Source organism: Scyliorhinus canicula, chromosome 2, assembly GCF_902713615.1.
Source record: "Scyliorhinus canicula chromosome 2, sScyCan1.1, whole genome shotgun sequence".
NCBI lineage: Eukaryota > Metazoa > Chordata > Chondrichthyes > Carcharhiniformes > Scyliorhinidae > Scyliorhinus > Scyliorhinus canicula.
This window is the reverse complement of record NC_052147.1, coordinates 35,391,825-35,415,168: the sequence shown is the minus strand read 5'-3', so window position 1 is coordinate 35,415,168 and position 23,344 is coordinate 35,391,825. Positions and strand designations below refer to the sequence as shown.

At 51.5% G+C, this 23,344-nt stretch overlaps 2 protein-coding genes across 16 annotated transcripts in view; one reads left to right on the top strand and one right to left on the bottom strand.

Moving 5' to 3' along the window:
* The window catches only part of LOC119952316 (echinoderm microtubule-associated protein-like 5), a 298,867-nt gene extending 279,643 nt beyond the window's left edge, over positions 1–19,224 (bottom strand). For 4 of the 8 annotated variants that reach the window (XM_038775973.1, XM_038776000.1, XM_038775988.1 and 1 more), the window contains exon 1: positions 18,667–19,223. In XM_038775973.1, coding sequence (XP_038631901.1) covers positions 18,667–18,863 — 197 coding nt within the window. In that variant the 5' untranslated portion in view covers positions 18,864–19,223. Of the gene's footprint in view, positions 1–18,666 lie in introns of all 8 variants that reach the window. The other 4 variants (XM_038776016.1, XM_038776026.1, XM_038776035.1 and 1 more) reach the window with 2 other exon arrangements.
* A 195-nt stretch (positions 19,225–19,419) lies between these two features.
* ttc8 (tetratricopeptide repeat domain 8) overlaps positions 19,420–23,344 on the top strand; it is a 55,311-nt gene continuing 51,386 nt past the window's right edge. For 3 of the 8 annotated variants that reach the window (XM_038775954.1, XM_038775910.1, XM_038775901.1), the window contains exon 1: positions 19,420–20,750. Coding sequence is in view for 2 of the 8 variants with exons in the window: in XM_038775910.1 (XP_038631838.1) it covers positions 20,637–20,750 (114 nt within the window). In the remaining 6 variants the exon portion in view is untranslated. Of the gene's footprint in view, positions 20,848–23,344 lie in introns of all 8 variants that reach the window. The other 5 variants (XM_038775946.1, XM_038775928.1, XM_038775920.1 and 2 more) reach the window with 3 other exon arrangements.

Sequence of the window (23,344 nt, the reverse complement as noted above, 5' to 3'; positions counted from 1 at the left end):
GAAGGCCCAGACGCCGGAGTCATTAACACCGATTTTTCTCGCCGGAAACCCGCGTTACGACGGGCAACGGAGAATCCCGCCCCAGGAGTGGGGCGAGCAGAAAAGCGGTGGCAGTGCCTCTGTAAAAGCGGGGGAAGGAAAACAAAATGGTGGCCGGCGGAGTCCTCGAGGAGTGGAGGCAGTGGGCGCAGGAGCAGCAGGAGACTCTGCAGCTCTGCTTTCAGGAGCTGCTGGAGTCACTGAAGACTACCACCGGTAAGCTGCTGGAGACTCAGACAGCCCAGGGGGCCGCAATCCGGGAGCTGCAGCAGCAAGCCTCCGAAAGAGAGGATGAGGCCGTGGCCCTCGCGGGGAAGGTGGAGATGCACGAGGCGCTCCATAAAAAGTGGCAGGAGCGGTTCGAGGAGATGGCGAACCGGTCGAGGCGAAAACATCTACGGATCCTGGGCCTCACGGAGGGGCTGGAGGGGTCGGACCTGGCGGCCTATGTGGTCATTTTGTTGAACTCGCTGATGGGAGCTGGGTCCTTCCAGGGGCCCCTGGAGCTGGAGGGGGCCCACAGAATACTGGCCAGGAGGCCCCAGCCGAATGAGCCGCTGCGGGCGGTGGTGGTGCGGTTCCACCGGTTCGTTGACCGGGAGTGCGTGCTTCGGTGGGCCAAGAAGGAGCGGAGCAGCAAGTGGGAGAACACGGTGGTGCGGATCTACCAGGACTGGAGTGCGGAGGTGGCTAAGCGGAGGGCCGGGTACAACCGGACGAAGGCAAAGTTTGGCATGTTGCAGCCGGCGCGTCTGTGGTTCACCTACAAGGACCGTCACCATTATTTTGAGTCTCCGGAGGAGGAGTGGGCCTTCGTGCAGGCTGAGAAATCGGACTCAAACTGAGGGTCAGGGATGGGGGTTTTGTATGTAAATGTAACTGTGTCTATTTTTTGGAGGGGGGGTTCTCTGTTTTATGCAGGATGTGTGTTGGCTTCAGGGTGGGTGGGGCGATGTCTTTTTGTATGGGTCTGGTCGACGGGTTCGGGCAGGGAGGTAAACTGGGAGTGCAAGGAGCAGGTGGTGGGGACCGGGAATGGGAGTTGCCCTAGAGGAGGCGGGGTTGGGCAGGGCGAAAGCGCGGGCTTTCCTCTTGTTTCCCGTGCTGCGGGATGATGGGGGCAGGGTCGGTGCTGAGAAGCGCGGGCCTTTGCTTGTTTTTATTTTCCTGCGCAAGAGCGGGGGGGGAGGAGGGCCTGCTGATGGGTACGGAGGAGGAGGAGTAGACCCACATGGGGAGGGGCCGCCGTGGGGAACAGGCCGAGCGGGGGGCGCTGGCCAGTGGCGGGCAGGGGATGGGTTATGGCTAGTCGGCAGGGGAGGGGGGCAGGGAGCCCTCTGATCCGGTTGATAACTTGGAATGTGAGGGGGCTGAACGGGCCGGTCAAGCGGGCCCGGGTGTTTACGCACTTGAAGGGGCTGAAGGCGGATGTGGCCATGCTCCAGGAGACGCACCTGAAGGTGGCGGACCAGGTTCGACTGAGGAAGGTATGGGTGGGCCAAGTATTTCATTCAGGGCTGGATGCGAAGAATCAGGGGGTGGCGATCCTGGTGGAAAAGAGGGTGTCGTTTGAGGCGTCAAATGTGGTGGCTGACAGTGGCGGGAGGTATATGATGGTGAGTGGTAAGCTGCAGGGGGAGCGGGTGGTGCTGGTGAATGTCTACGCCCCGAACTGGGACGATGCGGGGTTTATGCGGCGCAAGTTGGGCCGCATTCCGGATCTGGAGGCGGGGGGCCTGATCATGGGGGGGACTTCAACACGGTGCTGGATCCCCCATTGGATCGATCCAGGTCCCGGACGGGTAGGAGGCCGGCGGCGGCTAAGGTGTTGAGAGGGTTTATGGATCAGATGGGAGGGGTGGATCCCTGGAGGTTTGCGAGGCCAAGGGCCAGGGAGTACTCGTTTTTCTCCCACGTGCATAAGGCCTATTCCAGGATTGATTTTTTTGTCCTGAGCAGGGGGCTGGTTTCGAGGGTGGAGGATGCCGAATACTCTGCCATAGCCATTTCAGATCATGCCCCGCACTGGGTGGACCTCGGGCTGGGGGAGGAGAGGGACCAGCGCCCGCTCTGGCGCTTGGAGGTGGGGCTGCTGGCAGACGAGGAGGTGGGCGGGAGAGTTCGGGGGTGTATCGAGAGGTACCTTGAGGCCAACGATAACGGGGAGGTCCGAGTGGGGACGGTCTGGGAGGCATTGAAGGCGGTGTTTAGAGGGGAGTTGATTTTCATCCGAACCCATAGGGAGAGGGGAGAGCAGAGAGAGAGGGAGAGATTGGCGGGGAAGATGGTGAGGGTGGACAGGAGATATTCAGAGGCTCCGGAGGAGGGACTGCTGGGGGAGCGGCGTAGCCTTCAGGCCAGGCTCGATCTACTGACCACCAGAAAGGCGGAAGCTCAGTGGAGGAAAGCACAGGGAGCGGTGTATGAATACGGGGAGAAGGCAAGTAGGATGCTGGCACACCAACTCCGAAAGCAAGACGCGGCCAGGGAGATTGGGGGAGTGAAGGATAGAGATGGGAAGGTGTGCGGAGGGGGGGGTAGACGTTAATGGGGTCTTTAGGGGCTTTTATGGGGAATTGTACCGGTCTGAATTCCCGGTGGAGGGGAGGGGGAATGGGGTGCTTCTTGGACAAGCTGCGATTTCCGAAAGTGGAGGTGGGGCAGGTGGAGGGACTGGGGGCGCCGATTGAGCTGGAGGAGCTGGTCACTGGGATTGGCAGCATGCAGTGGGGGAAGGCGCCGGGGCCGGATGGGTTTCCGGCCGAATTTTATAAAATGTATGCGGATCTGTTGGGCCCCCTGTTGGTTCGGGCCTTTAACGAGGCAAGGGAGGGGGGGCTTTGCCCCCAACTATGTCACGGGCGCTGATTTCCTTGATCCTTAAGCGGGACAAGGACCCCCTGCAGTGTGCGTCATATAGGCCGATCTCGCTGCTAAATGTAGACGCCAAGCTGTTGGCGAAGATCTTAGCTACAAGGATAGAGGATTGTGTGCCGGGGGTCATTCACGAGGACCAGACGGGGTTTGTAAAGGGAAGGCAGTTGAATACCAACACACGAAGGCTTCTGAATGTCATTATGATGCCGGCTGTGGAAGGGGAGATAGAGATAGTGGTGGCATAAGACGCGGAGAAGGCCTTTGATAGGGTTGAGTGGGGGTATCTGTGGGAGGTGTTGGAAAGGTTTGGGTTGGGGAGGGGTTTGTCCGTTGGGTGAGGCTGGTCTATGAGGCGAATGTAGCCACAAATAGGAGGAGGTCGGAGTACTTCCGGCTGTACCGGGGGACGAGACAGGGGTGTCCCCTGTCCCCCTTGCTCTTTGCGTTGGCAATTGAGCCCCTGGCCATGGCGCTGAGAGAGTCGGGGAACTGGAGGGGCCTGGTGCGGGGTGGGGAGGAGCATCGAGTGTCGCTTTATGCGGACGACCTGTTGCTGTATGTGGCAGACCCGGTGGGGGGAATGCCGGAGGTGATGAGGATTCTCAGCGAATTTGGGGGCTTTTCTGGGTACAAGCTCAACCTGGGTAAGAGTGAGCTGTTCGTTGTGCACCCTGGGGATCAGGAGGAGGGGATTGGTAGGCTCCCACTGAAGCAGGCAAGGAGGTGCTTTAGGTACCTGGGAGTCCAGGTGGCTAGGAGCTGGGGGGCCCTGCAGAAGCTTAACCTCACAAGGCTGGTGGAGCAAATGGAGGAGGAGTTTAAAAGGTGGGATATGTTACCACTGTCGCTGGCGGGTAGGGTGCAGTCCGTCAAGGTGACGGTGCTCCCGAGGTTTTTGTTCCTGTTCCAGTGCCTCCCCATCCTTATCCCAAAGGCCTTTTTTAGGAGGGTCAACAGGAGCATCACGGGGTGTGTTTGGGCACACGGGACCCCAAAGGGTGAGAAGGGTGTTTTTGGAGCGGGGCAGGGATTGGGGGGGGGGGGGGGGGGGGGGGGGCTGGCGCTGCCCAACCTGTGTGGGTATTACTGGGCTGCCAACGCAGCAATGGTGCGTAAGTGGGTAATGGACGGGGAGGGGGCAGCATGGAAGAGGATGGAGGTGGCGTCCTGTGTGAATACAAGGCTGGAGGCGCTGGTAACGGCGCCGTTGCCGCTCCTTCCAACGAGGTATACTACGAGTCCGGTGGTGGTGGCTACCATGAAAATTTGGGGGCAATGGAGACGGCATAGGGGGGAGGATGGAGTCCCCGATACGGGGGAATCACCGGTTTGTCCCGGGGAGCGTCGATGGGGGGTTTCTTAGCTGGCACAGGGCAGGTATTAGGAGGTTGAGGGACCTGTTTGTAGATGGGAGGATTGCGAGCCTGGGCGAGTTGGAGGGGAAGTTTGGGCTCCCCCCGAGGAACATGTTTAGGTCCATGCAGGTTAGGGCGTTTGCCAGGCGGCAAGTGGCGGGGTTCCCTGTGTTGCCCCCGCGGGGGGTTCGGGACAGGGTGCTCTCGGGGGTGTGGGTTGGAGGAGGGAAGATTTCGGACGTGTACCATGTTATGCAGGAGGTGGATGAGGCCTCGGTGGAGGAGCTGAAGAGTAAGTGGGTAGAGGAGCTGGGTGAGTAGCCAGTCTCCGGGGGGGTGGGGCTTCCGATGGGGCCTGGCCCGCGATCGGGGCCCACCAGGCGACCTCTCCCCCCTCGGGCCTACTTTGTTGCGCGGCCGGCCCCTGAACCCCCAAGCCATGTTGCGTCGGGGCCTGCGCGCTGATGGCGAGGCCAAACTGCACATGTGCAGGTTGGCGCAGTGCCCATTTGGCGGCAGGACCGTGCTGGCCCCGCGCCCATTTCGCGCCGTCATGAAACGCGACTGCGTTCACGATGGCGTGAACACTCTGTCTCCATTTCGGAGAATCACGCCCAGGGTTTGTAAGTGCGAGGGGACGTTGGTGGTGCTAGTGAATGAATATGCACCGAATTGAGACGACGTGAGGTTTGTGAGGGGGTAGCTGGGAGTGATTCCAGACCTGGACACGTATCAGTTGTTTGTGGGAGGGCACTTTAATTATGTACTGGAGCAGAGGATGGATAGGTTGTGCCCCAAGCCAATGGGAAGGTTGAGGATGGAAGGAACTGGGAGAGTTTCTGGAAAGGATGAGAATGGTGGACCCGTGGAGGTTTAGGAACCTGGGGGAAGAGGGTCTTCTCGCACATGTACAAAGTATACTCCAGAATTGATTTTTTGTGGTCAGCCGAGAGGTGTTGTTAGGGATGGTTGGGGTGCAGTATGCAGGAATCGTGATTTCTGACCATCCCCCACACTGGCTAGAGGTTCGACCTAGCTTCAGGCAGGAACAGAGGCCATAATGGAGGCTAGACTCGGGGCTTTTAGCGGACAGGGGGCTCTGCGATAAGGTGTGGTCGGTGAACCAAAATGGCGAGTATCGGCAGCCACATTCTGGGAGGAATTGAAGGCAGTGGTTCGGCAGGGGGGATTATCTCTTTAAAGGCGCGCGGAGATAGGAGGAGGGGAGAGGAGTATGGACGATTATTGGATGAGATAGACGAAGTTGACAGGGAATATTCTAGGGTCCCCAATGTGGAGGGATTGGCGAAGAGAAAGAAGTTACGGGGCAGTTCGACAGGCTGTCGACGGGGAAGGCCGTTGGGCAGCTACAGAGGGCAATGCAATATGAATGTGAAGAAAAGGCGAGCCACATGCTAGGCCAGTAGCTCTGGAGGCAGGCTACGTCCAGGGAGATCCTGAGAGTATGGAGGGGGGTAGTGTCAGAGCCGGGGTAGATAAATCAGGCGTTCAGGTAGTACTGTAAGAAATTGTATATGACTGATATGGGGGGTGCAGAAGACGATATGGGATGGTTTCTGGACGAGCTGGAATTCCCACAGCTGGATGAGGAAAGAGGCAGGTGCTTGAGGAGCCATAAGGGTTGACAGAGGTGATGGAAAGCATAAAAGGAATGAAGTGGGTAAGAACCCGGGGCCGGACGGTTACCCGGAGAAGTTCCATAATGGGTTTGTGATGGAATTGGCACCATACTTATTGGGGGAGTTTAGCGAGGCGCTGGAGAAGGGAGAGCGCCAGAGAAGCTGACACGTTAATTCCAAAGAAAGAGAAGGACCCGCTAGAGTGTGAGTCATGCATTCCCACGGTTGCAGAGGACCAAATAGGCTTTGTGAAGGGTAGGCAACATTCCAGTAATATTAGACAGTTACTAAATGTGATCATGATCCCGTCGAGGGGACGGGTACCAGAGGTAGTAGTATAGCACTGTCTGTGCAAAGTCTGCACGTTCTCTCAGTATCTGCGTGGGTTTCCTGCGATTGCTCCGGTTTCCTCCCACAAATCCATGAAAGACATGCTTGTTAGGTGAATTGGACATTCAACATTCTCCCTCAGTGTACCCGAACAGGCGCTGTAGTGTGGCGACTAGGGGATTTTCACAGTAAGTTAATTGCAGTATTAATGTAAGCCTACTTGTGACACTAATAAAGATGATTATTATTATTACCTCTGGATGCGGAGAAGGCTTTCGAACGGGTGGAGTGGTGGTGCCTGTTGAGGTTCTGGGAAGGTTCGGCCTGAAGTTTGTGGCATGGGTGTGTCTGCTGTACAGGGCCCCAGTGGCAAATGTACGGACAAACGAGATGAGTTCAGAGTTTTGGGCTACAATGAGGAACGAGGCAGGGTAGTCTGCTGTCGCTGTTTGTGCTGGCGATAGAGCCCTTGGCGATGCCCTTAAGGCGGTCAGCAGAGTGGCAGGGGATTACGAGGGGGAGTAGGGAACACTGGGTGTCGCCTTTTGCAGACAACCTGTTGCTGTCGTCTCAGGCCTGTTGGAGAGTAGGAGAGGATTATGGACTATAAATTAAATGAAGGAAGAGGCAGGTCGGCGACTCGATTTAGGGATATTCCATTTAGGGTAGTCAGGGGTAGGTTCAGGTACCTGGGGGAGTGGCCGACGATGCATGAATGGAAATTAACAAAGTTAATGGTGGAGGTAAAGGAGGACTTTAGGAGATGGAATGTGGTGAATGTATAATGCGTATAATTCACACTGTGTATCACTGTGTCCTTGGGGGCTCCATCTGTGAGCCGTTGTGCGGCTCTGCCCACAGGGGGAGATGAGGAGCTTGTACAGGGTTCCACCCTTGGCTCCGCCCATGGCCCCTCCCACTACCGGAAGTATAAAGTGCTGCGGTCTTGTGAGTATGCCGTCAGTTCTTCTGGTCGCAGGCAGACTCAGTTGTAAGTCGATTAAAGCCACAGTTTACTTCCACTCGTGTCTTGAGTGAATTGATGGTCGGATCAATTTAATCGACTTAAAAAACCACCATGGAATCAGCCCTCAAACCTGACCGACTGGAACTCGACCCGCAGGCCGCAGAAGCGAAGGAAATATTTCTACATTGGCTTCGGTGCTTCAAGGCCTACCTGGCTGCGTCGACTACCTCCGCTGTTACTGAAGAGCAGAAACTCAGTCTCCTACACGCACGGGTGAGCCATCGCATTTCTACTCAACTCGATAGCACCGACTCGTACACCGAAGCCCTCGCAATACTCGACCGCCTGTACATGCGGCCTGTAAATGAAGTTTACGAGTGGCATATTTTTACTACCCGCCGCCAGCACCCCGCAGAGTCGCTAGAGGACTACCTGTGCAACCTAAAAGCTCTTGCATGGGAATGTAACTTTCAGGCTGTAACTGCCTCCCAGCATATGGAACTCGCTGTCCGTGATGTGTATGTTGCAGGGGTCCAGTCCAACTACGTGCACCAGCGTCTCCTCAAAAAGGGGCCCGGAACCTGGAGGACACTAAAGCTAGCAACCTCGCTGGAGGTCGCGTTCCAAAGTTTGAACTCGTTCCCAGCTGACCAAGCGACCCCATCGTGGACCCCCGACCAGACACTGCCCCAGACCTGCGCCGCGCGGACACCCGCCCACCACGGAGCGCCATCGTGCCATTTCTGCAGTCAGCCCCAACACCCACGGCAGCACTGTCCGGCCCACAACGCAACCTGCAGCAGCTGCGGTCGAAAAGGACATTTTGCTAAGGTATGCCTGTCTAAAACTAAACCCTCAAACTCTACCGCCCGCAGACCCGGCAATGTTGCAGCGTGTCTGCCAACTCCGCCTTCACACGACATGTGTGACTCATGGGGGACGCCATCTTGGACGCCATCTTCCCCATCACCCGCCACGTGCGATCAACGGGGGCCACCATCTTGGCCATCACCCGATGTGCATATCGACTACGACCTCCGCGGACAGTCATCACGGGGCCACTCCAGCACCGCTGATCAAGCCACCGACTACCCGCAACTTAACACAGTCACTTTGGACCACTCGCGGCCAAAACACCTCAGAAGCTCAATGATATCCGTTCAGGTCAACGGATAGAAGACACCGTGCCTCTTCAACTCCGGGAGCACCGAGAGCCTCGTTCATCCAGACCTGGTAAGTCGCTGTTCGCTCCCTATCTTCCCAGCCCGGCAAACTATCTCCCTCGCCTCGGAGTCGCACTCGGTCCAAATACAAGGGTGCACCGTTGCGACATTAACGATACAGGGCGCCAACTACTCCAACTTCCAGTTGTGTGTACTCCCAGACCTCTGCGCCCCTCTCCTACTCGGGCTCGATTTTCAATGCGATCTTAGAAGCCTAACACTCAGCTTCGGCGGACCCCTACCCCCTCTCACTATTTGCAGCTTAGCGACTCTAAAAATCGACCCCCTCCACTCTTTGCTAATCTCACCGCTAACTGCAAACCCGTAGCCACTCGCAGCAGGCGGTATAGCCTGCAGGACAGGGTATTTATTAGAGCCGAAGTCCAGCAGCTCCTACGTGAGGGAGTCATAGAGGCCAGTAATAGCCCCTGGAGAGCTCAGGTGGTGGGCATCAAGACCGGGGAAAAGTTCCGGATGGTGGTTGATTACAGCCAGACCATTAATCGGTTCACGCACCTCGATGTGTACCCCCTCCCCCGGATTGCAGACACGGTCAACCAGATCGCCCAGTACCGCACCTTCACCACGGTGGATCTGAAGTCTGCATACCACCAGCTCCCAATCCACCCGGAGGACCGCCACTACACGGCGTTCGAGGCAGATGGCTGCCTCTTCCATTTCCTCCGGGTCCCCTTTGGCGTCACGAATGGGGTCTCGGTGTTCCAACGAGCATTGGACCGAATGGTAGACCAGTACGGGCTGCGGGCCACATTTCCGTACTTGGATAACATCACCATCTGCGGCCATGACCAGCAGGACCACGACGCCAACCTCCACCGATTTCTCCAAACCGCCCAGAAACTCAACCTCACATACAACAAGGAGAAATGCATTATCCGCACAACCAGGCTAGCCATCCTTGGCTACGTCGTGGAAAACAGGGTTCTGGGCCTGACCCGGACCGTATGCGCCCTCTTACAACTCCCTCTCCCTCACTGTTCCAGGGCCCTCAAGAGGTGCCTTGGATTCTTCTCCTATTACGCCCAGTGGGCCCCCCAATAAGTGGACAAAGCCCGCCCACTATTTAAGACCACACTCCCCACTGTTAACCGAGGTCCGCCAGGCCTTCAACTGCATCAAGGAGGACATCGCCATGCGGGCGGTGGATGAATCCGTCCCCTTTCAGGTGGAGAGCGACGCCTCAGAGGTCGCTCTCGCTGCCACTCCAGGCAGGGAGGCCAGTAGCTTTCTTCTCCCGAACCCTCTCCGCTTCAGAACTTCGACACTCCTCAGTCGAAAAAGAAGCTCAAGCCATTGTGGAAGCCGTACGGCACTGGAGGAACTACCTCGCAGGTAGGAGGTTTACCCTCATCACCGACCAGAGATCGGTTGCCTTCATGTTCGACAACTCGCAACAGGGCAAAATAAAAAACGATAAAATCTTGAGGTGGAGGATCGAGATCTCCACCTATAATTATGATATCATATATCGGCCGGGGAAGCTCAACGAGCCCCCAGATGCCCTGTCCCGCGGCACATGCGCCAGCGCGCAAGATGGCCGATTACAGGCTATGCACAATTACCTCTGCCACCCGGGGGTCACCCGGCTCGCCCACTACATCAAAGCCCACAATCTGCCTTTCTCCAACGAGGAGGTAAAAGCTATCACCAGGAATTGCCCGATCTGCGCGGAGTACAAACCGCACTTCTATAGACCAGACAAGGCCCACGTGTTAAAGGCTTCCCGGCCCTTTGAACGACTGAGCATCGATTTCAAAGGGCCACTCCCCTCGACCAACCGTAATGTGTACTTCCTCAACATCATAGATGAATTCTCCCGCTTCCCGTTTGCTATCCCGTGCCACGATATGACCTCCCATACAGTCATCAGAGCCCTGCACAGTGTCTTCACTCTGTTCGGTTTCCCTAACTATGTCCACAGCGGCAGGGGTTTGTCAATTATGAGTCACGAGCTTTGTCAGTGCCTGCTCGACAAGGGCATCGCCTCGAGCAGGACTACCAGCTTCAACCCCAGGGGGAACGGGCAGGTGGAGAGGGAGAACGTGACGGTCTGGAAGACCGTCCTACTGACCCTCCGGTCCAGGAATCTCCCGACCTCCCATTGGCAGGATGTCCTCCCCGACGCGCTCCATGCAATTAGGTCCCTCCTGTGTACGGCCACTAATCAGACTCCTCACGAGTGATTATTTGTTTTCCCTAGGGGCACTACCACGGGGGCCTCGCTTCCATCTTGGTTGAGGACACCGGGCCCGGTTCTCCTCCGTAAGCACGTCCGGACACATAAAAAGGACCCGCTGGTAGAGAGGGTACTACTACCACACTCAAACCCACGTCTTTATCGAACACTCCGACGGCCGGCAGGACACTGTTTCCCTCCGGGACCTGGCGCCTGCAGGATCCACCACCATCACCGCCGAGGTACCCCTCACACTACACCCTACCCCCCACGCCCTGCGCCCCCACGCCTACAGGTTTCCTGCACCCCCCTTTCGCCCATCGCACCGGTCAGGAATGAAGCTCTGAACAAACCACCCCCGGAGTATACCCTCAGATCCACACCGGACGTCAGCACACAGCCATCCGAAGCGGCTGCAACCCAGGTGCTCCGCCGATCCCAGCGGACGACTCGGGCACCAGACCAACTCAATCTGTAGACCAGTCACCCCCGCCGGACTTGATTTTTTACAGGGGCTGAATGTGGTGAATGTATAATGCGTATAATTCACACTGCGTATCACTGTGTCCCTGTGGGCTCCATCTGTGAGCCGTTGCGCGGCTCTGCCCACAGGGGGAGATGAGGAGCTTGTACAGGGCTCCACCCTTGGCTCCTCCCACTACCGGAAGTATAAAGTGCTGCGGTCTTGTGAGTATCCCCTCAGTTCCTCTGGTCGCAGGCAGGCTCAGTTGTAAGTCGATTAAAGCCAGTTTACTTCCACTCATGTCTTGAGTGAATTGATGGTCGCATCATGGGATACGCTACACCTGTCAGTGGCAGGGAGGGACCAAGTGGTGAACATGAACGTCCTGCCCAGATCCTATTCGTATTCCAGACCCTTCCAATCTTCATTCCAAAGGCCTTTTTCCAGAAGCTGGACGCAGAAATCTCGGATTTATATAGGTGGGGAAGGTACCTGGGATAAAGTGGGCCCTGCTACAGAGGCAGAGGCAGAAAGAGGGGTTGGCATTACCGAATCTGCTGCACTATTATTGGACGGCGAATGTGGAAATAGTGAGGCGGTGGTACGAAGGAGAGGGGTTAGAATAGGTTATGATGAAGGACGAATCCTGTAGGGGGGTCCAGCCTAAGGGCCATGGTGAGGGTAGGGCTGCCGCTGGCATCGAGGAGGTATACTGAGAGCCCGTTCGTACAGTCCACGATTGGGCTGTGGAACCAGCTGAGGAGACACTTTAGGATGGAGGGGATGTCAGTGTTAACACCGCTGCTGTGTGAGAACCACGAGTTCAAGCTGGGGGAAATTGATGGCATGTATAGGGGCTGGTGAGGGTGAGGGATCTATATCTGGAGGAGAGGTTTGCAAGTCTGGAAGAGCTGAGGGAGAGGGTAGTGCTCCCAAAGAGACGCTAATTCAGGTAAATGCAAGTGAGGGACAAGCTGCCAAAATATGCCCCTTTGTAACGGTTGCTGCTTCCATATGTGGAAGAGGAGGGTAGGATCGGAGAAAGTGGTGAGGATCAGGAGAAATGGGATGAGGGGTGAGGAGTGTGAGTGAGGCGCTGCGCAGGGCAAATTCAACCTTCTCTTGTGCGAGGAGACACGGTGGGGACTGTTTATAACCATGTTTGAGGAATTGTTTGTCACGGGGAGAGCAAAGGGAGAAAAAATGTGTTCACACAAATGGTCTCTGACTTACTTATGTTTTTGTACTTTTGAATGTGTTTGGAATAAAATACATTTTTTTTAAATGGCAACAATATCGTTAACCCTCACTTGCATTCATTTCAATCTCATTAAAGAGATTGTAGTCGAATGCAGCGGCTTCCCAGGAATTACCCAACTTTCCAGCGAAAGGTTATGCGGGTGTCATTTAGTACTCCTTTTCTAAAATATGAGACTCACTGGATGGCTCTGAGAGAAGGCGGGACATTCTTGGTAAGGATGGGGGAGGCTTGGGAAGTTAAGTGTCCCCAGATGGAAGCCCTAACTGATTGTTGGTCTCGCTCCTTATCCAATTTCTTCCAGGTATAACAATGTTTTCTGGAGTTGATCCCGCGGGGGCTGCCCTTGTGGTGTTTGCAGCAGCCGAGGCAGGCAGATGGCATAGAAGGTAACAGTAACAATGCAGGCTGGAAGTGACACCCCATGTGCAGGCTGAGGAGGGGCCCAGAAGGGGAGGCCAACGACAACCCAAGGTATACAGGCGTCGTTGGTCATTCGATGAGCTGATGGACACCATATGCTGCAGAAGAGAGACTGTGCAGCACCTGTGCCACGTCCTCGTGGATTTGGCACCCCGTAGAGGAGGAGGATGCCCGCCCCCAGTGGTCGTGAAGGTCACTGCAGCCCTCAACTTCCATGCCACCAGGTCATTCCAGGGTTTGAGCGGGGACTTGAGTGGCATATCTCAGTCTTCAGCCCACAGGTGCACCCGGGAAGTGACAGATGCTCTGTATGACCCGGTATAAGGCTGTATCAACTTTGAGCTGAACCAGGCCCACCTAGATGCCCGGGTTGCAGAATTTTCTGCCATCACCAGGATGCCCTAGGTTCGTGGGCGATCGATGGCACGCTTGTCACCATGCAAGCACCAGGGCATCAGAGAATGCCCTATATTAACAGGAAGGGGTTCCACGCCATGAATGTTCAGATTGTGTACAGTCACGGCCTCCAAATCATCCACGTGTGTGCCCGCTACCCTGGGAGCGTGCATGAAATCTACATCCTGGGGCACTCCAAGATTCCTCGTTTCTTCGAGGGCCACCCACGGATGAAGGGTTGGCTCATGGGGGACAGGTTTACCCGCTGAGGTCATGGCTGATGATGCCCCTTGCACAGGTCTGAGACAAAGGTGGAGGCCTGATACAATGAGGCCCATGTTGCCACCCGTGTTGTCGTTGAGTGGTGCATTAGGCTGCTCAAGATGCGATTTTGATGACTTGACGTCTCAGGCGTTACCTTGCAGTACACTACCGCCCCAAAAGAGTCTCCCACCTTGTGGTGGTCTGCTGTGCCCTCCACAATCTGCCACAGCAGCGGAGCGACATGCTAGAGCAGGAGATGGGGCATGCAGCCTCGCCTGAGGATGAGGCAGTCCAAGAGAGGCCTGAAAACGAGCGCAAGGAGGAACTAGCGAATGGAAGACAGGCGGCGGCAAGGGTCCAACATGCCAGGAGGACCAAGATCATCTCCACAATCTCCAAGGATGAGGCTGTGTCCATTAGTTCAACACCCCTAGCACCACATTTCCCTCCATCCCGCTTCCCCACAATTCCCACATTTTTCTCCTTCTCTCCAACCCCCCATGCTTCCAGTTCTCCACCCCCATTCCTCCCCACCCCATAACACCGGACCTTCCCCGACCACCCTGTTCCCCATTCTAAGGGTCTGTGTAACATCACTCCAGGGTGATGTACTTGTGTTGGCACAGTCAGCAGGTCACCACACAAGACAGCTCATTGTGAAGAAAGCTCTGGTGCTCCTCGGTTTCTGCTAAGTCTGACTCCTGCCTTTCTGCTGACATCGCACTAACACCCATCCTCTGAATAAGGTCGGCACTGGGAGCTTTTGATCTTGGACCACCGTGCCCAGAGGGCAACAGAGGATGGGGATGCTGGCAGGCCTGATGTGATTATTAACGTGACTGAGGTTCCACATGTATGAAGTGTGATATGATTAAAATAGTGAACATTTCATGGTGACAGATTTCCATTCCCCCTAGAAAATGAACCCTCCGCCACCCCCCAGTGCTCACTCAGTGCTAGATCTTCCGTGATCTAGTGCTATTTTGAGGTGTGTCCCTGGCATGCATGTCAGAGGTGGAGGCAGCCTTTCCATGTCCTGTGGTCTTTGATGCCCTTGCCAGATGTCCTCTGAAGGGCCTGGAGCCAGGGGGCCCCGGCCAACTTATTGGTGTCACTGGCATCACCGTGCCACCCTGTTTTGCCCGTTGTCCTCAAGATGCACCGGTGTCAGGAGTGGGGGATTGGAAGAAATGGAGACCTTCGTAGTCTCCTTAGTGGCAGGTCCCAGATTGGCCCAGAGTGCTTCCTCCTCCCTGACTGTGCTCTTAGAGCCCAGGGGGACTCCATGGGACGGAGGAGCAGCTGGAGTGAGCTCCAGAGGCCTCAGTGTCATCTGGCGCTGCCAGTCCTGGAGGCACATCCCTCAGAAACTGAGACATGATGTTGAAGCCACTTACCAGCAAAGGCTGAATGATTTCCAGGTCTTGCTGCATAAGGATGCAGGCAACTTCAGTCTCTGAGGAGCTGTGAATGGTGCTGAACACTGTGCAATAGTGAATACTTCTTACCTTATGATAGTGGGGTCATTGATTAAGCAGCTGAAGATGGTTGAGCCGAGGATACTACTCCAAGGAACTCCTGCAGCAATGTCTTGGGACTGAGGTGATTGACCTCCAATAACCACAATCATCTTTCTTTGTGCTAGATATGACTCCAACCAATGGAGAGTTTTCCCCTTGATGCCCATTTACTCAAGTTTTGCTGGGGCTCCATGATGCCACGGGCAGTCATACTCACATCACATCTTAATTAACCCACACTCATCTATGTGATTATTAATTCTGTCTTGAATTTAGTTTATAGACGTTTCCCCACCACCAAAGTTAAACTGCCTGGCCTCTAGCTGCTGGGCTCATCTTTATACCCTTTTTGTACAAGGGCATAATGTTTGCAATTCTCCAGTCTTCTGGCACCACCCCTGAGTCTAAGGAAGGCTGAAAAATTATGGCCACTGCCTCTGTAATTTCCACTCTCACTTTCCTCCATATCTTTGGATGCTTCTCAGCCTGTCCCAGCATCTTGTCAACTTTAAGTACAGACAACATTTTCAATACTTCCTCTTCATCAATTTTAAATCCTCCTCGTGACTGAATTTCTTCCTCTTGGGATAGCATCTTCTTCCTTGGTATAGACGGGTGTAAAGTATTCATTTAGTACCTCAACCATGCCCCTTGCCTCCACTTCGCTTTTTTGGTCCCTTAATCCTTTTACCATCTTTTTACTATTTATATGCCTATAGAAGATTTTGGGATTCCCTTTTATGTTGGCTGCCATTCTTTTTCATGCTTCCTCTTTGCTTTGCTCATTTGCTTTTTTCACCTCCCCTCTGCACCGTCTGTATTCAGCCTGGTTCTCAATTGTATTTTTTACCTGACATATGTCATAAACACATTTTTTCTCTTTCCACTTAATTTACACGCCCTTTGTCATCTAGGGAGCACAGCTAGTTCAGGAGCACAAGTCTATAGTACTATTGCCGGAACATTCTCAGGGCCCATATTATTTGCAGTATCTAGTGCCTTCAGCCATTTCTTTATATCAGATAGAGCGAGTCAAATCAGCTGAAGACTGGTATGTGATTCTGGGCATCTCAGGAGGATGCCCAAATGGATCATCCACTCAGCACTTCTGGCTGCTCTTGCAGATGTCTGGCATGGACACAATGGGCTAAATGGTCTCATCATGTGTTGTAACCATTCTATAAATCATTAACCATTTCTTCTACAACTCTGTTATTCTCCTTCAGTCTTTTCATACTGAGCCAGAGGGTCCAACTTTCCCTGCTATCCAAGAACAATATTACCAGCATTATTACTCTTGGCAACTTAGATGTATTACATTCGGCAACAGAATGTTGCATTTTATTGGAGTACAATGATACTCCATTAGGAAACTTCACAGCAAATTCTGCTCAGTTTATTTTGGATTTGGAGGCCACTCACACAAACATTTCCAAAATCCACGCCAAGCTATGGGAGTCCTTTACAGCCACACCGCAGTTTGTATCTGACACCACCAGGTGTCTTGGTTAGAGAGAAGCTCTAAAGATTGAATCAATTTACCAGCCATCCTGTTAACACACTATATTTAGCATTACAGTAGAACAGTAATGGCTTCACAGTGACACTGAAAATGATTTGTTCAGTCAATTCACTTGTTGACGTTGGTCACACAATTTTGGACAGGCTACATATAGATATGTGGACAGCCTATTCAACCCAACGAGCCCAAGCTGGTGAATATGCTCCAGTGTCCTCCAACCGTCTTCATCTAACTAACAGTCATGTATCCATCTACTCCTTTTTTTCCTCGCATTTATCTAGCATCCAATTAAATGTATCCATGTAGTTTGCCTCAATTACATCGTATGCAAGTGTTTTCTGTACTTTTATGACACTTGGGTAATGAGATCTCGCTTAAATTTCCTACTGGATTTTGTAGCTAGCTTATATTTACGATCTGTGGTTTTGGATGGCCCCACAAATGGAAATACTCTCTCCAAGTATGGCCATCAAACCCTTTTGCGCACATGCCATTGGCAGCTCAAAGTATTTCCGTTTCTTTAATATATCACTGGGTACATATGGAACACTAAAGCAAATTGCACCAGCATAAAAGTGCAATGCAAAACTAGGTATTTTTCAAAAATGAAATGCCAGGATGAAGTTCAAGGATACCTGCCAGTCTCTGGGTTCAAATAGCAATTACACACCCATCAAGCTTCAATTACATAATTCAGGACGTCATTTATATCCCTTGGATAAAATTACATCCTTGTAATTCACCCTCTATGTACACATCCATATCAGCCATTTCTTATCCCCACTGATCACATTATGTAACAATTTGAAATGACTGAATTTAAATCAGTTTGACAATCATGTTTGTTCTGGAATTTATTTGCATAAAATGCCAAATTCATTGAACAACGTATACATCTATAATATATATAGTTTAATTAATATATTATATATAGCAATGATTTAACCATCAGCTCAACAAAATACCTCCCCACCATATTAATTTTCATGCTCTGTCTGAAAGTCTTCCGGAAAACATCTGAACAGCTAAATCTTTCACTTCATATCCTCTGACACCACAGGACGGTGAATGGCAGTCCATCTGTCGTTTGTAAGATTTAACCTTTGTAATTTGGAGTCAAGAGCCATCCTTCCATACAAAGAGAGCCACGCACCACGGAATCTAAAAAGTGGATTACTACATCTGATAAATTATACATGTTATGAATTTTTCTGACTAACTGTACCACAGCTTCAAAAGGGGAATGCAGAGCACTTTTATTTATTAAACAATGGCCTGGGTTCCGCTGCTTGGGTTTTATAAAACGCTCCCGTAACACAAACCATCCGCATGTATAAAGGAGCATTCATTGCTGATGAGGATCAGTCATTCGCTTCCTTTAAACAAAAACAGAGCTGGTTTTACTTAGTTTGGGGAATCGTTCCAGTGAGGGCTTTCAAAGTTGACGATTTCGAATTAAAGTCCACACGATCACCTATCAGAGATCCGGCATTCAGGATCGCAAAGTTATCTAATTCAGGCTTTTAAAAAAACACCAATCGCCTCAAAATACAATTCCGGATTACTTGGACTATGCTTGACACTGTACAACGTAAAACAAGCTACATGTTATAAGCCTAAATACAATCGCAACCTGCAGCATGGATCGTCGACCCACTCGTATACTGCGAATGTATTAATCTTATCCCAACAATCACAGCAAATAAACACGATAGTTTTAAGTATCTTCTTTATAATCGGAGCAATTTAATTCAAATGAATTGCACTTATAGTGATGAGCTCGAAATCAATAAATGGTTTTGGCATGATGGCTGGCAGAAATGCAATGCCCTTATTTCCGAACGACATTCCAGGACCAAAATGAACAATTTATCCAATTAGGTGAAGAATTTGGAGGGGGCGGGGGGGGGGGGGGGGAGAAATATGGTCCCTTTGCAAATTCCAGCATCTACACACTTGGAATTCTTGGCGTACCCGAAGTGGTTAATTTAAAGTGCGAAGGAACTAACCAGATTTGCAGACTCGCGGATACATGTTTGCCTCCTTCAGCGCGCAAGAGAGCCAGATAACGGGGCACGCCGGAGTCGGATCGACCACTGCACGGGCATGTTTTCTCATTCGGGACTGGAGACTTTATTTTTTTTTAGAAATGTCGGTAGCGACAGTAATGAATCAAGTCAAGATCAGAATACCTGATTATATCGTCGTTGTGACCCAGAAAGAATTTCTGTTTGTGCTCCCGCGTGTTGTAAACCACCCCGACACCCGCGACGAAATAGACGATCTCCTTGGACGCGGTGTAGTAGAGGTTGTTCCGACACTGGTGCCCCCGGTAGCCATAGACCCACTCCAGGCGGAGGTGGCAGTTGGGTGCCGTTCCATCAGCCATGCCGCCGCCTCCCACTGCTGCCACAGCACAGCGCTGTCCTCAGCTGCTGTCTCCTCTTCCTTCCCCCAACCTCGTCCTGCACGCAACCAGATTGAAGATGCGCGAACACTCAACAGTTGTCATGCATTTTATTTATTTATTTCCAATCCCTCTCACTCTCCCACGCACACTTTACGAACGTCAGAAACGCATGACGTCAACTCTTTCTCACACACACACACACCTAGCCCACCCCAATACAATTTAAAATAAACGAAGCTGCCACGGGTCTCTGAGCAGGCTGACAGGTTGCCTTCGCCTCGCCATAAGCTCTTCGCCTCAAGTCCTCGGGGCTTTGACACCTCCGTCCGCCGCGCGCACCTCCCCGCCCCGGCTCGCGCGCCGGCCCGACCAATCCCACCAACGCGCTCCGTTGATTGACGGCGCCGCCGGCCCAATGGGGGAGCCGCGGCCGTTCACGTCACGTCCAGCGCGGCTCCGCCTCCTCCTTCTCCACGCCCCGGGCCCCGCCCCTCGCGCGCGCGCCCTCTCTTCTCCCCCCCCCCCCCCAGCCCGCCTCTCCCGCGCGGGCGCTGGCGGCTCCTCCGCGGCCCATAAGCTTTTCGCTGGCTGAGGAAACGAAGCGGGGAGGTGGGAGGAAGCAAGAGTCGGCTCGCATTAGCCCGGCGATTATCTATTGATGCAACGGCACCCACTCAGAGCCGGAAATCGGAAACAGAGTCAGAGTACACTGGAAATAGAAAATAGCAGGTCAGGCAGCAAGCAGTGTGTGGGAAAGAGACGTTGAACTTTCCCAGGCATCGATTGCCTGGTTTTTTTTGACGAAGAATAATTGATTATTACAGTATCTGAAATAGCTATCCGAAATAAAAAAGACTGTAAATACTCAGCGGCTCATGGCTCTACATTTTCTGGAACTGGATGTTAACTTTTTAAAAAACCTTTGATGCCTGACCTGCTGAGTGTTTTCAGCATATTAATGCAGATTTTCAGTATCTACAGGTGCTGATTTTTCTCTCCAGTTTAAAGTCTACTTACCTTGTTTACAAACAAAGGCATAACGCTATCTATCTAGCTTGCATACACCTCAAGCTCTAGCTTGCATCCACCCATTCATCTGGGGAAGGAATAATTTACCTCAACGTGGTGAATATAGTTTCGTCTCCAAAATAATGAGGAAACGACATTGACGTAGAATGATTGTCAAAATGAATATTCTGCAAAACAAGGTGCTCAGCGCTGAACGTCAATGACTTGATTTGCGTTATTGCGATAACCGGGGCTATTTCATAAAACACAGTGCAATATTGGTGCTTTCAAAAAATGTGTCACATGCAGGATATTGCAAACATGGATAAAGAAATGCATTCCTTTCTACATTGTGATGTATTTTATGTGGAGACAAGGAGCACTGGTTTATGAATGGCCATTGATGTTGGCAACTGGAACAAGCTGATTGACCAGTAACCATGAAGCTCAAGGTCGTAATCACGCCCCGTGTTTCCAGTTTTTAAAAAAACACACGAAATATAATATAAACGATGCTTGATACTTAGCGCGATGACTATAATTTTCGATTAATGTTATCCCGAGCTAAGCGTGCTGAATGCAATAAAGGTCGCGGCCGCTGATGTATTAGGCAGTTGTGGAGCCACCCTGCAGTTCGCGAAGACCCAGCGATGCCGTTGCTGGGGGTGACGGAGGAAGGCCCCGAGGTGCCGCTTCCAGCTTCACGCAGCCGACTCCCCGGGATCGGGGTCCCGCTGGAGTAAGATGGGGCTGGACATGGACCCCATGTTCTTGGCCTGGAGCCATTTCCGAAGGCGCAAGTTCCAAACTTGTGCGGATCTCTGCGCCAAGCTGCTGGAGAGCAACCCATACGATCAGGTAGAGAAGAGGGCAGCCGGCAGCTCAATGTAAACAACGTCCGCCATCCCGACATAGTTTCTGTCTCCAGCTAATATATCGAACATCGCAAGTACCGGTGATTTTTTTGTTGTTGTCTAATACTGCCAAGCGGCCACGGTACAATAAATGTGCACCATCTGGAAAGCTTCCTTGTAAGATGGATGATTAAAAGACAAGTTCATCCGTCTTTCATTCGCTGTCAAGGCTGTTCAGCCACACACGGGTATTTGTTTCCTCAATGAGTTTAGACTCAGCTTGTTCATATTTTATATGAATAAAATAATGTGTCGTTCATGTAGCTGAAGCCTTTAAAGCTCAGTCTAATTAGGCATCAATATTGCAACAATCTATCCCCATTTTAGCAGCTCCCTTATTTCAGCTATTGGAGAATTACAGAATTTAAATATTTGTGATTTTGTACATGCAAAATCTCAATTTCTGAAAGCAACAATAGTGCCGTGGCTTGTCTGTATATACTTTCCTGTTTATAAAAGAAATATAATTTCCTCCCAACGTTTCAATTCAATTTCATGTGTTTTTTAATTAGTTATATTCTGGAATGATACTTTTTGCATTAATGGAATTCAGAAGTCACTTTTGTCAATTTGTCTTTTCTCATGAATTAATTTCTTTACTTTGCAATATTGAGAACTTTAATGGAATTTTGCAGAATAGTAGTCTGGCTTCATTTTACAGTCATGAACATAAATCTTGCACAAAATGATGGATTTTAAATCACATTTCTGGGATCGAACATTCAATCCACTGTTCATTATTTAAAATTAAAATGCCGATCCTAAAATCAAAACAATTAATTGATTATGGGATACGAAGTTATCACTGGTGTATTCTGTTGTAATGTTCAAGTTAAGGCAGTCTTACTGTAAATGTTTCCATGTGTAAATAAAGATATTTTTAAAAATTCAAAGCATGATCAATAATTGATTACAAAAATAATTACTAGTTAATCTCTTTTTCGTCTAGCTCAAAGCCAAAATTTAGTGATTGCGTTCTGGAAGACCTTAACCTGCGGACCAGTGATATGGAATTGAGTGGGTTATAAGGCACTCAATGAAATGTTGCAATGAAAAGTTAATTTGGCGTGAAACAGGAAATTACAAAATCCATTTTAATCACTTAAAATGGAATTGTGTTTAATTCACTGCCTGATGTTTTTACTTTCAATTAGGCTGTAATTTTTCCTTGAAGAAAATGATGTGCTGATAATTTGTCGGTTTCAGTGGATAGTCAAGACGCTTTTTCCCAGGGTGGAAATGTTCATTACTAGGGGACATGGGTTTATGGTGGAAAGGAGAAAGTTTAGAGGAGGAATGCGAATCACGTTTTTACACAGAGGATGGTGAGTTCCTCGAACGCATTGCCGGGGTAGGTGATGGAAGCAGATACGATGGTGGCGTTTATGGGACATCTTGACGAATACACAGACAGGATAGAAATAGAGGGATACAGATCCCGGAAGTGCAGAAGGTTTTAGCTTAGACTGGCAACATGATCGGCGCAGGCTTGGAGGGCTGAAGAAAGAGCCTGTTTCTGTGCTGTACTGTTCTTTGTTTTTTTGTGAGAAAACCGGTGTATAGCTCTCCAGTTACAAAGCTTGACTTTTCTCTCCAGATTCTCTGGCACTTTGTACATAGGGAATCTGTTGACGTGGTTTCTGTCATCACTGGTGGGCAGGGCTGATTGAGCCAGCAAAGGGCAGCTCCACAGAGATCAGGGCACCATCGTTAAAGGACGCTCCAATCTGCGCTGATTAATTCCCCATCACAGACACAGAACCCCCCCCCCACCAAGCAGCCAAGCGACCCTCCCCATCTTTAAAGGATGCCCTGATCTGCATTTGAGATTAAATCCCATCAGACACTGGAAACTGACTGTCCCCCGCAAATAAAAGGAATGCCCCCCCCCCCCCCCCCCCCCCCCCAGAGGGCCTGCTCCAGTGCTTCCATACTGGCACTCTGGGCATGTCCCTCTTCTTCCCCTCCCTCCACCCCCGGGGTAATACCTACCTACCCCATCGGCTTCCCCTTGACCGCTTCAAGTTTTAAATAGCAGTAAACCTCACCAATGTATGACGGGGGGGGGACTTATTGTGGGAAACCCTTTAATTATATTTAAATGATTACAATTTACTGAAATAAGTCACCGATGAGAAGCATGGAAATTCCGAAAACAAGATCTTGTCAATGAGAATCTCATTTTCTCACTGCAGCTGAATTTTGGTCTGCTTCGCTGACTCTTGTGGAATATTGGGGCCTGCATGCCATTTGTTCCACTGAAAAAAAAAGTTGTGCTATTATGTTGGTTTCCCCCTCCATTGGCTCTCTCCCTCAGCCTACTATTCAGAAACTGTATTCGGAAATGGAGGTTATGGCACCCCTGGAGAACAGAAATCACAGAATCGTGAAGTGTAACAAGATCTGGGATTCAGTCATAACCAGGAGCAAGGGTTGTAACTATAAAAGGATTTAATTCACAGACATTAGGGGAGAAGTAAAACAAATGGAGTGGTAGATAATGTTTGGCTTAATTTCAGTAGTGGAAAAATGCAAGAT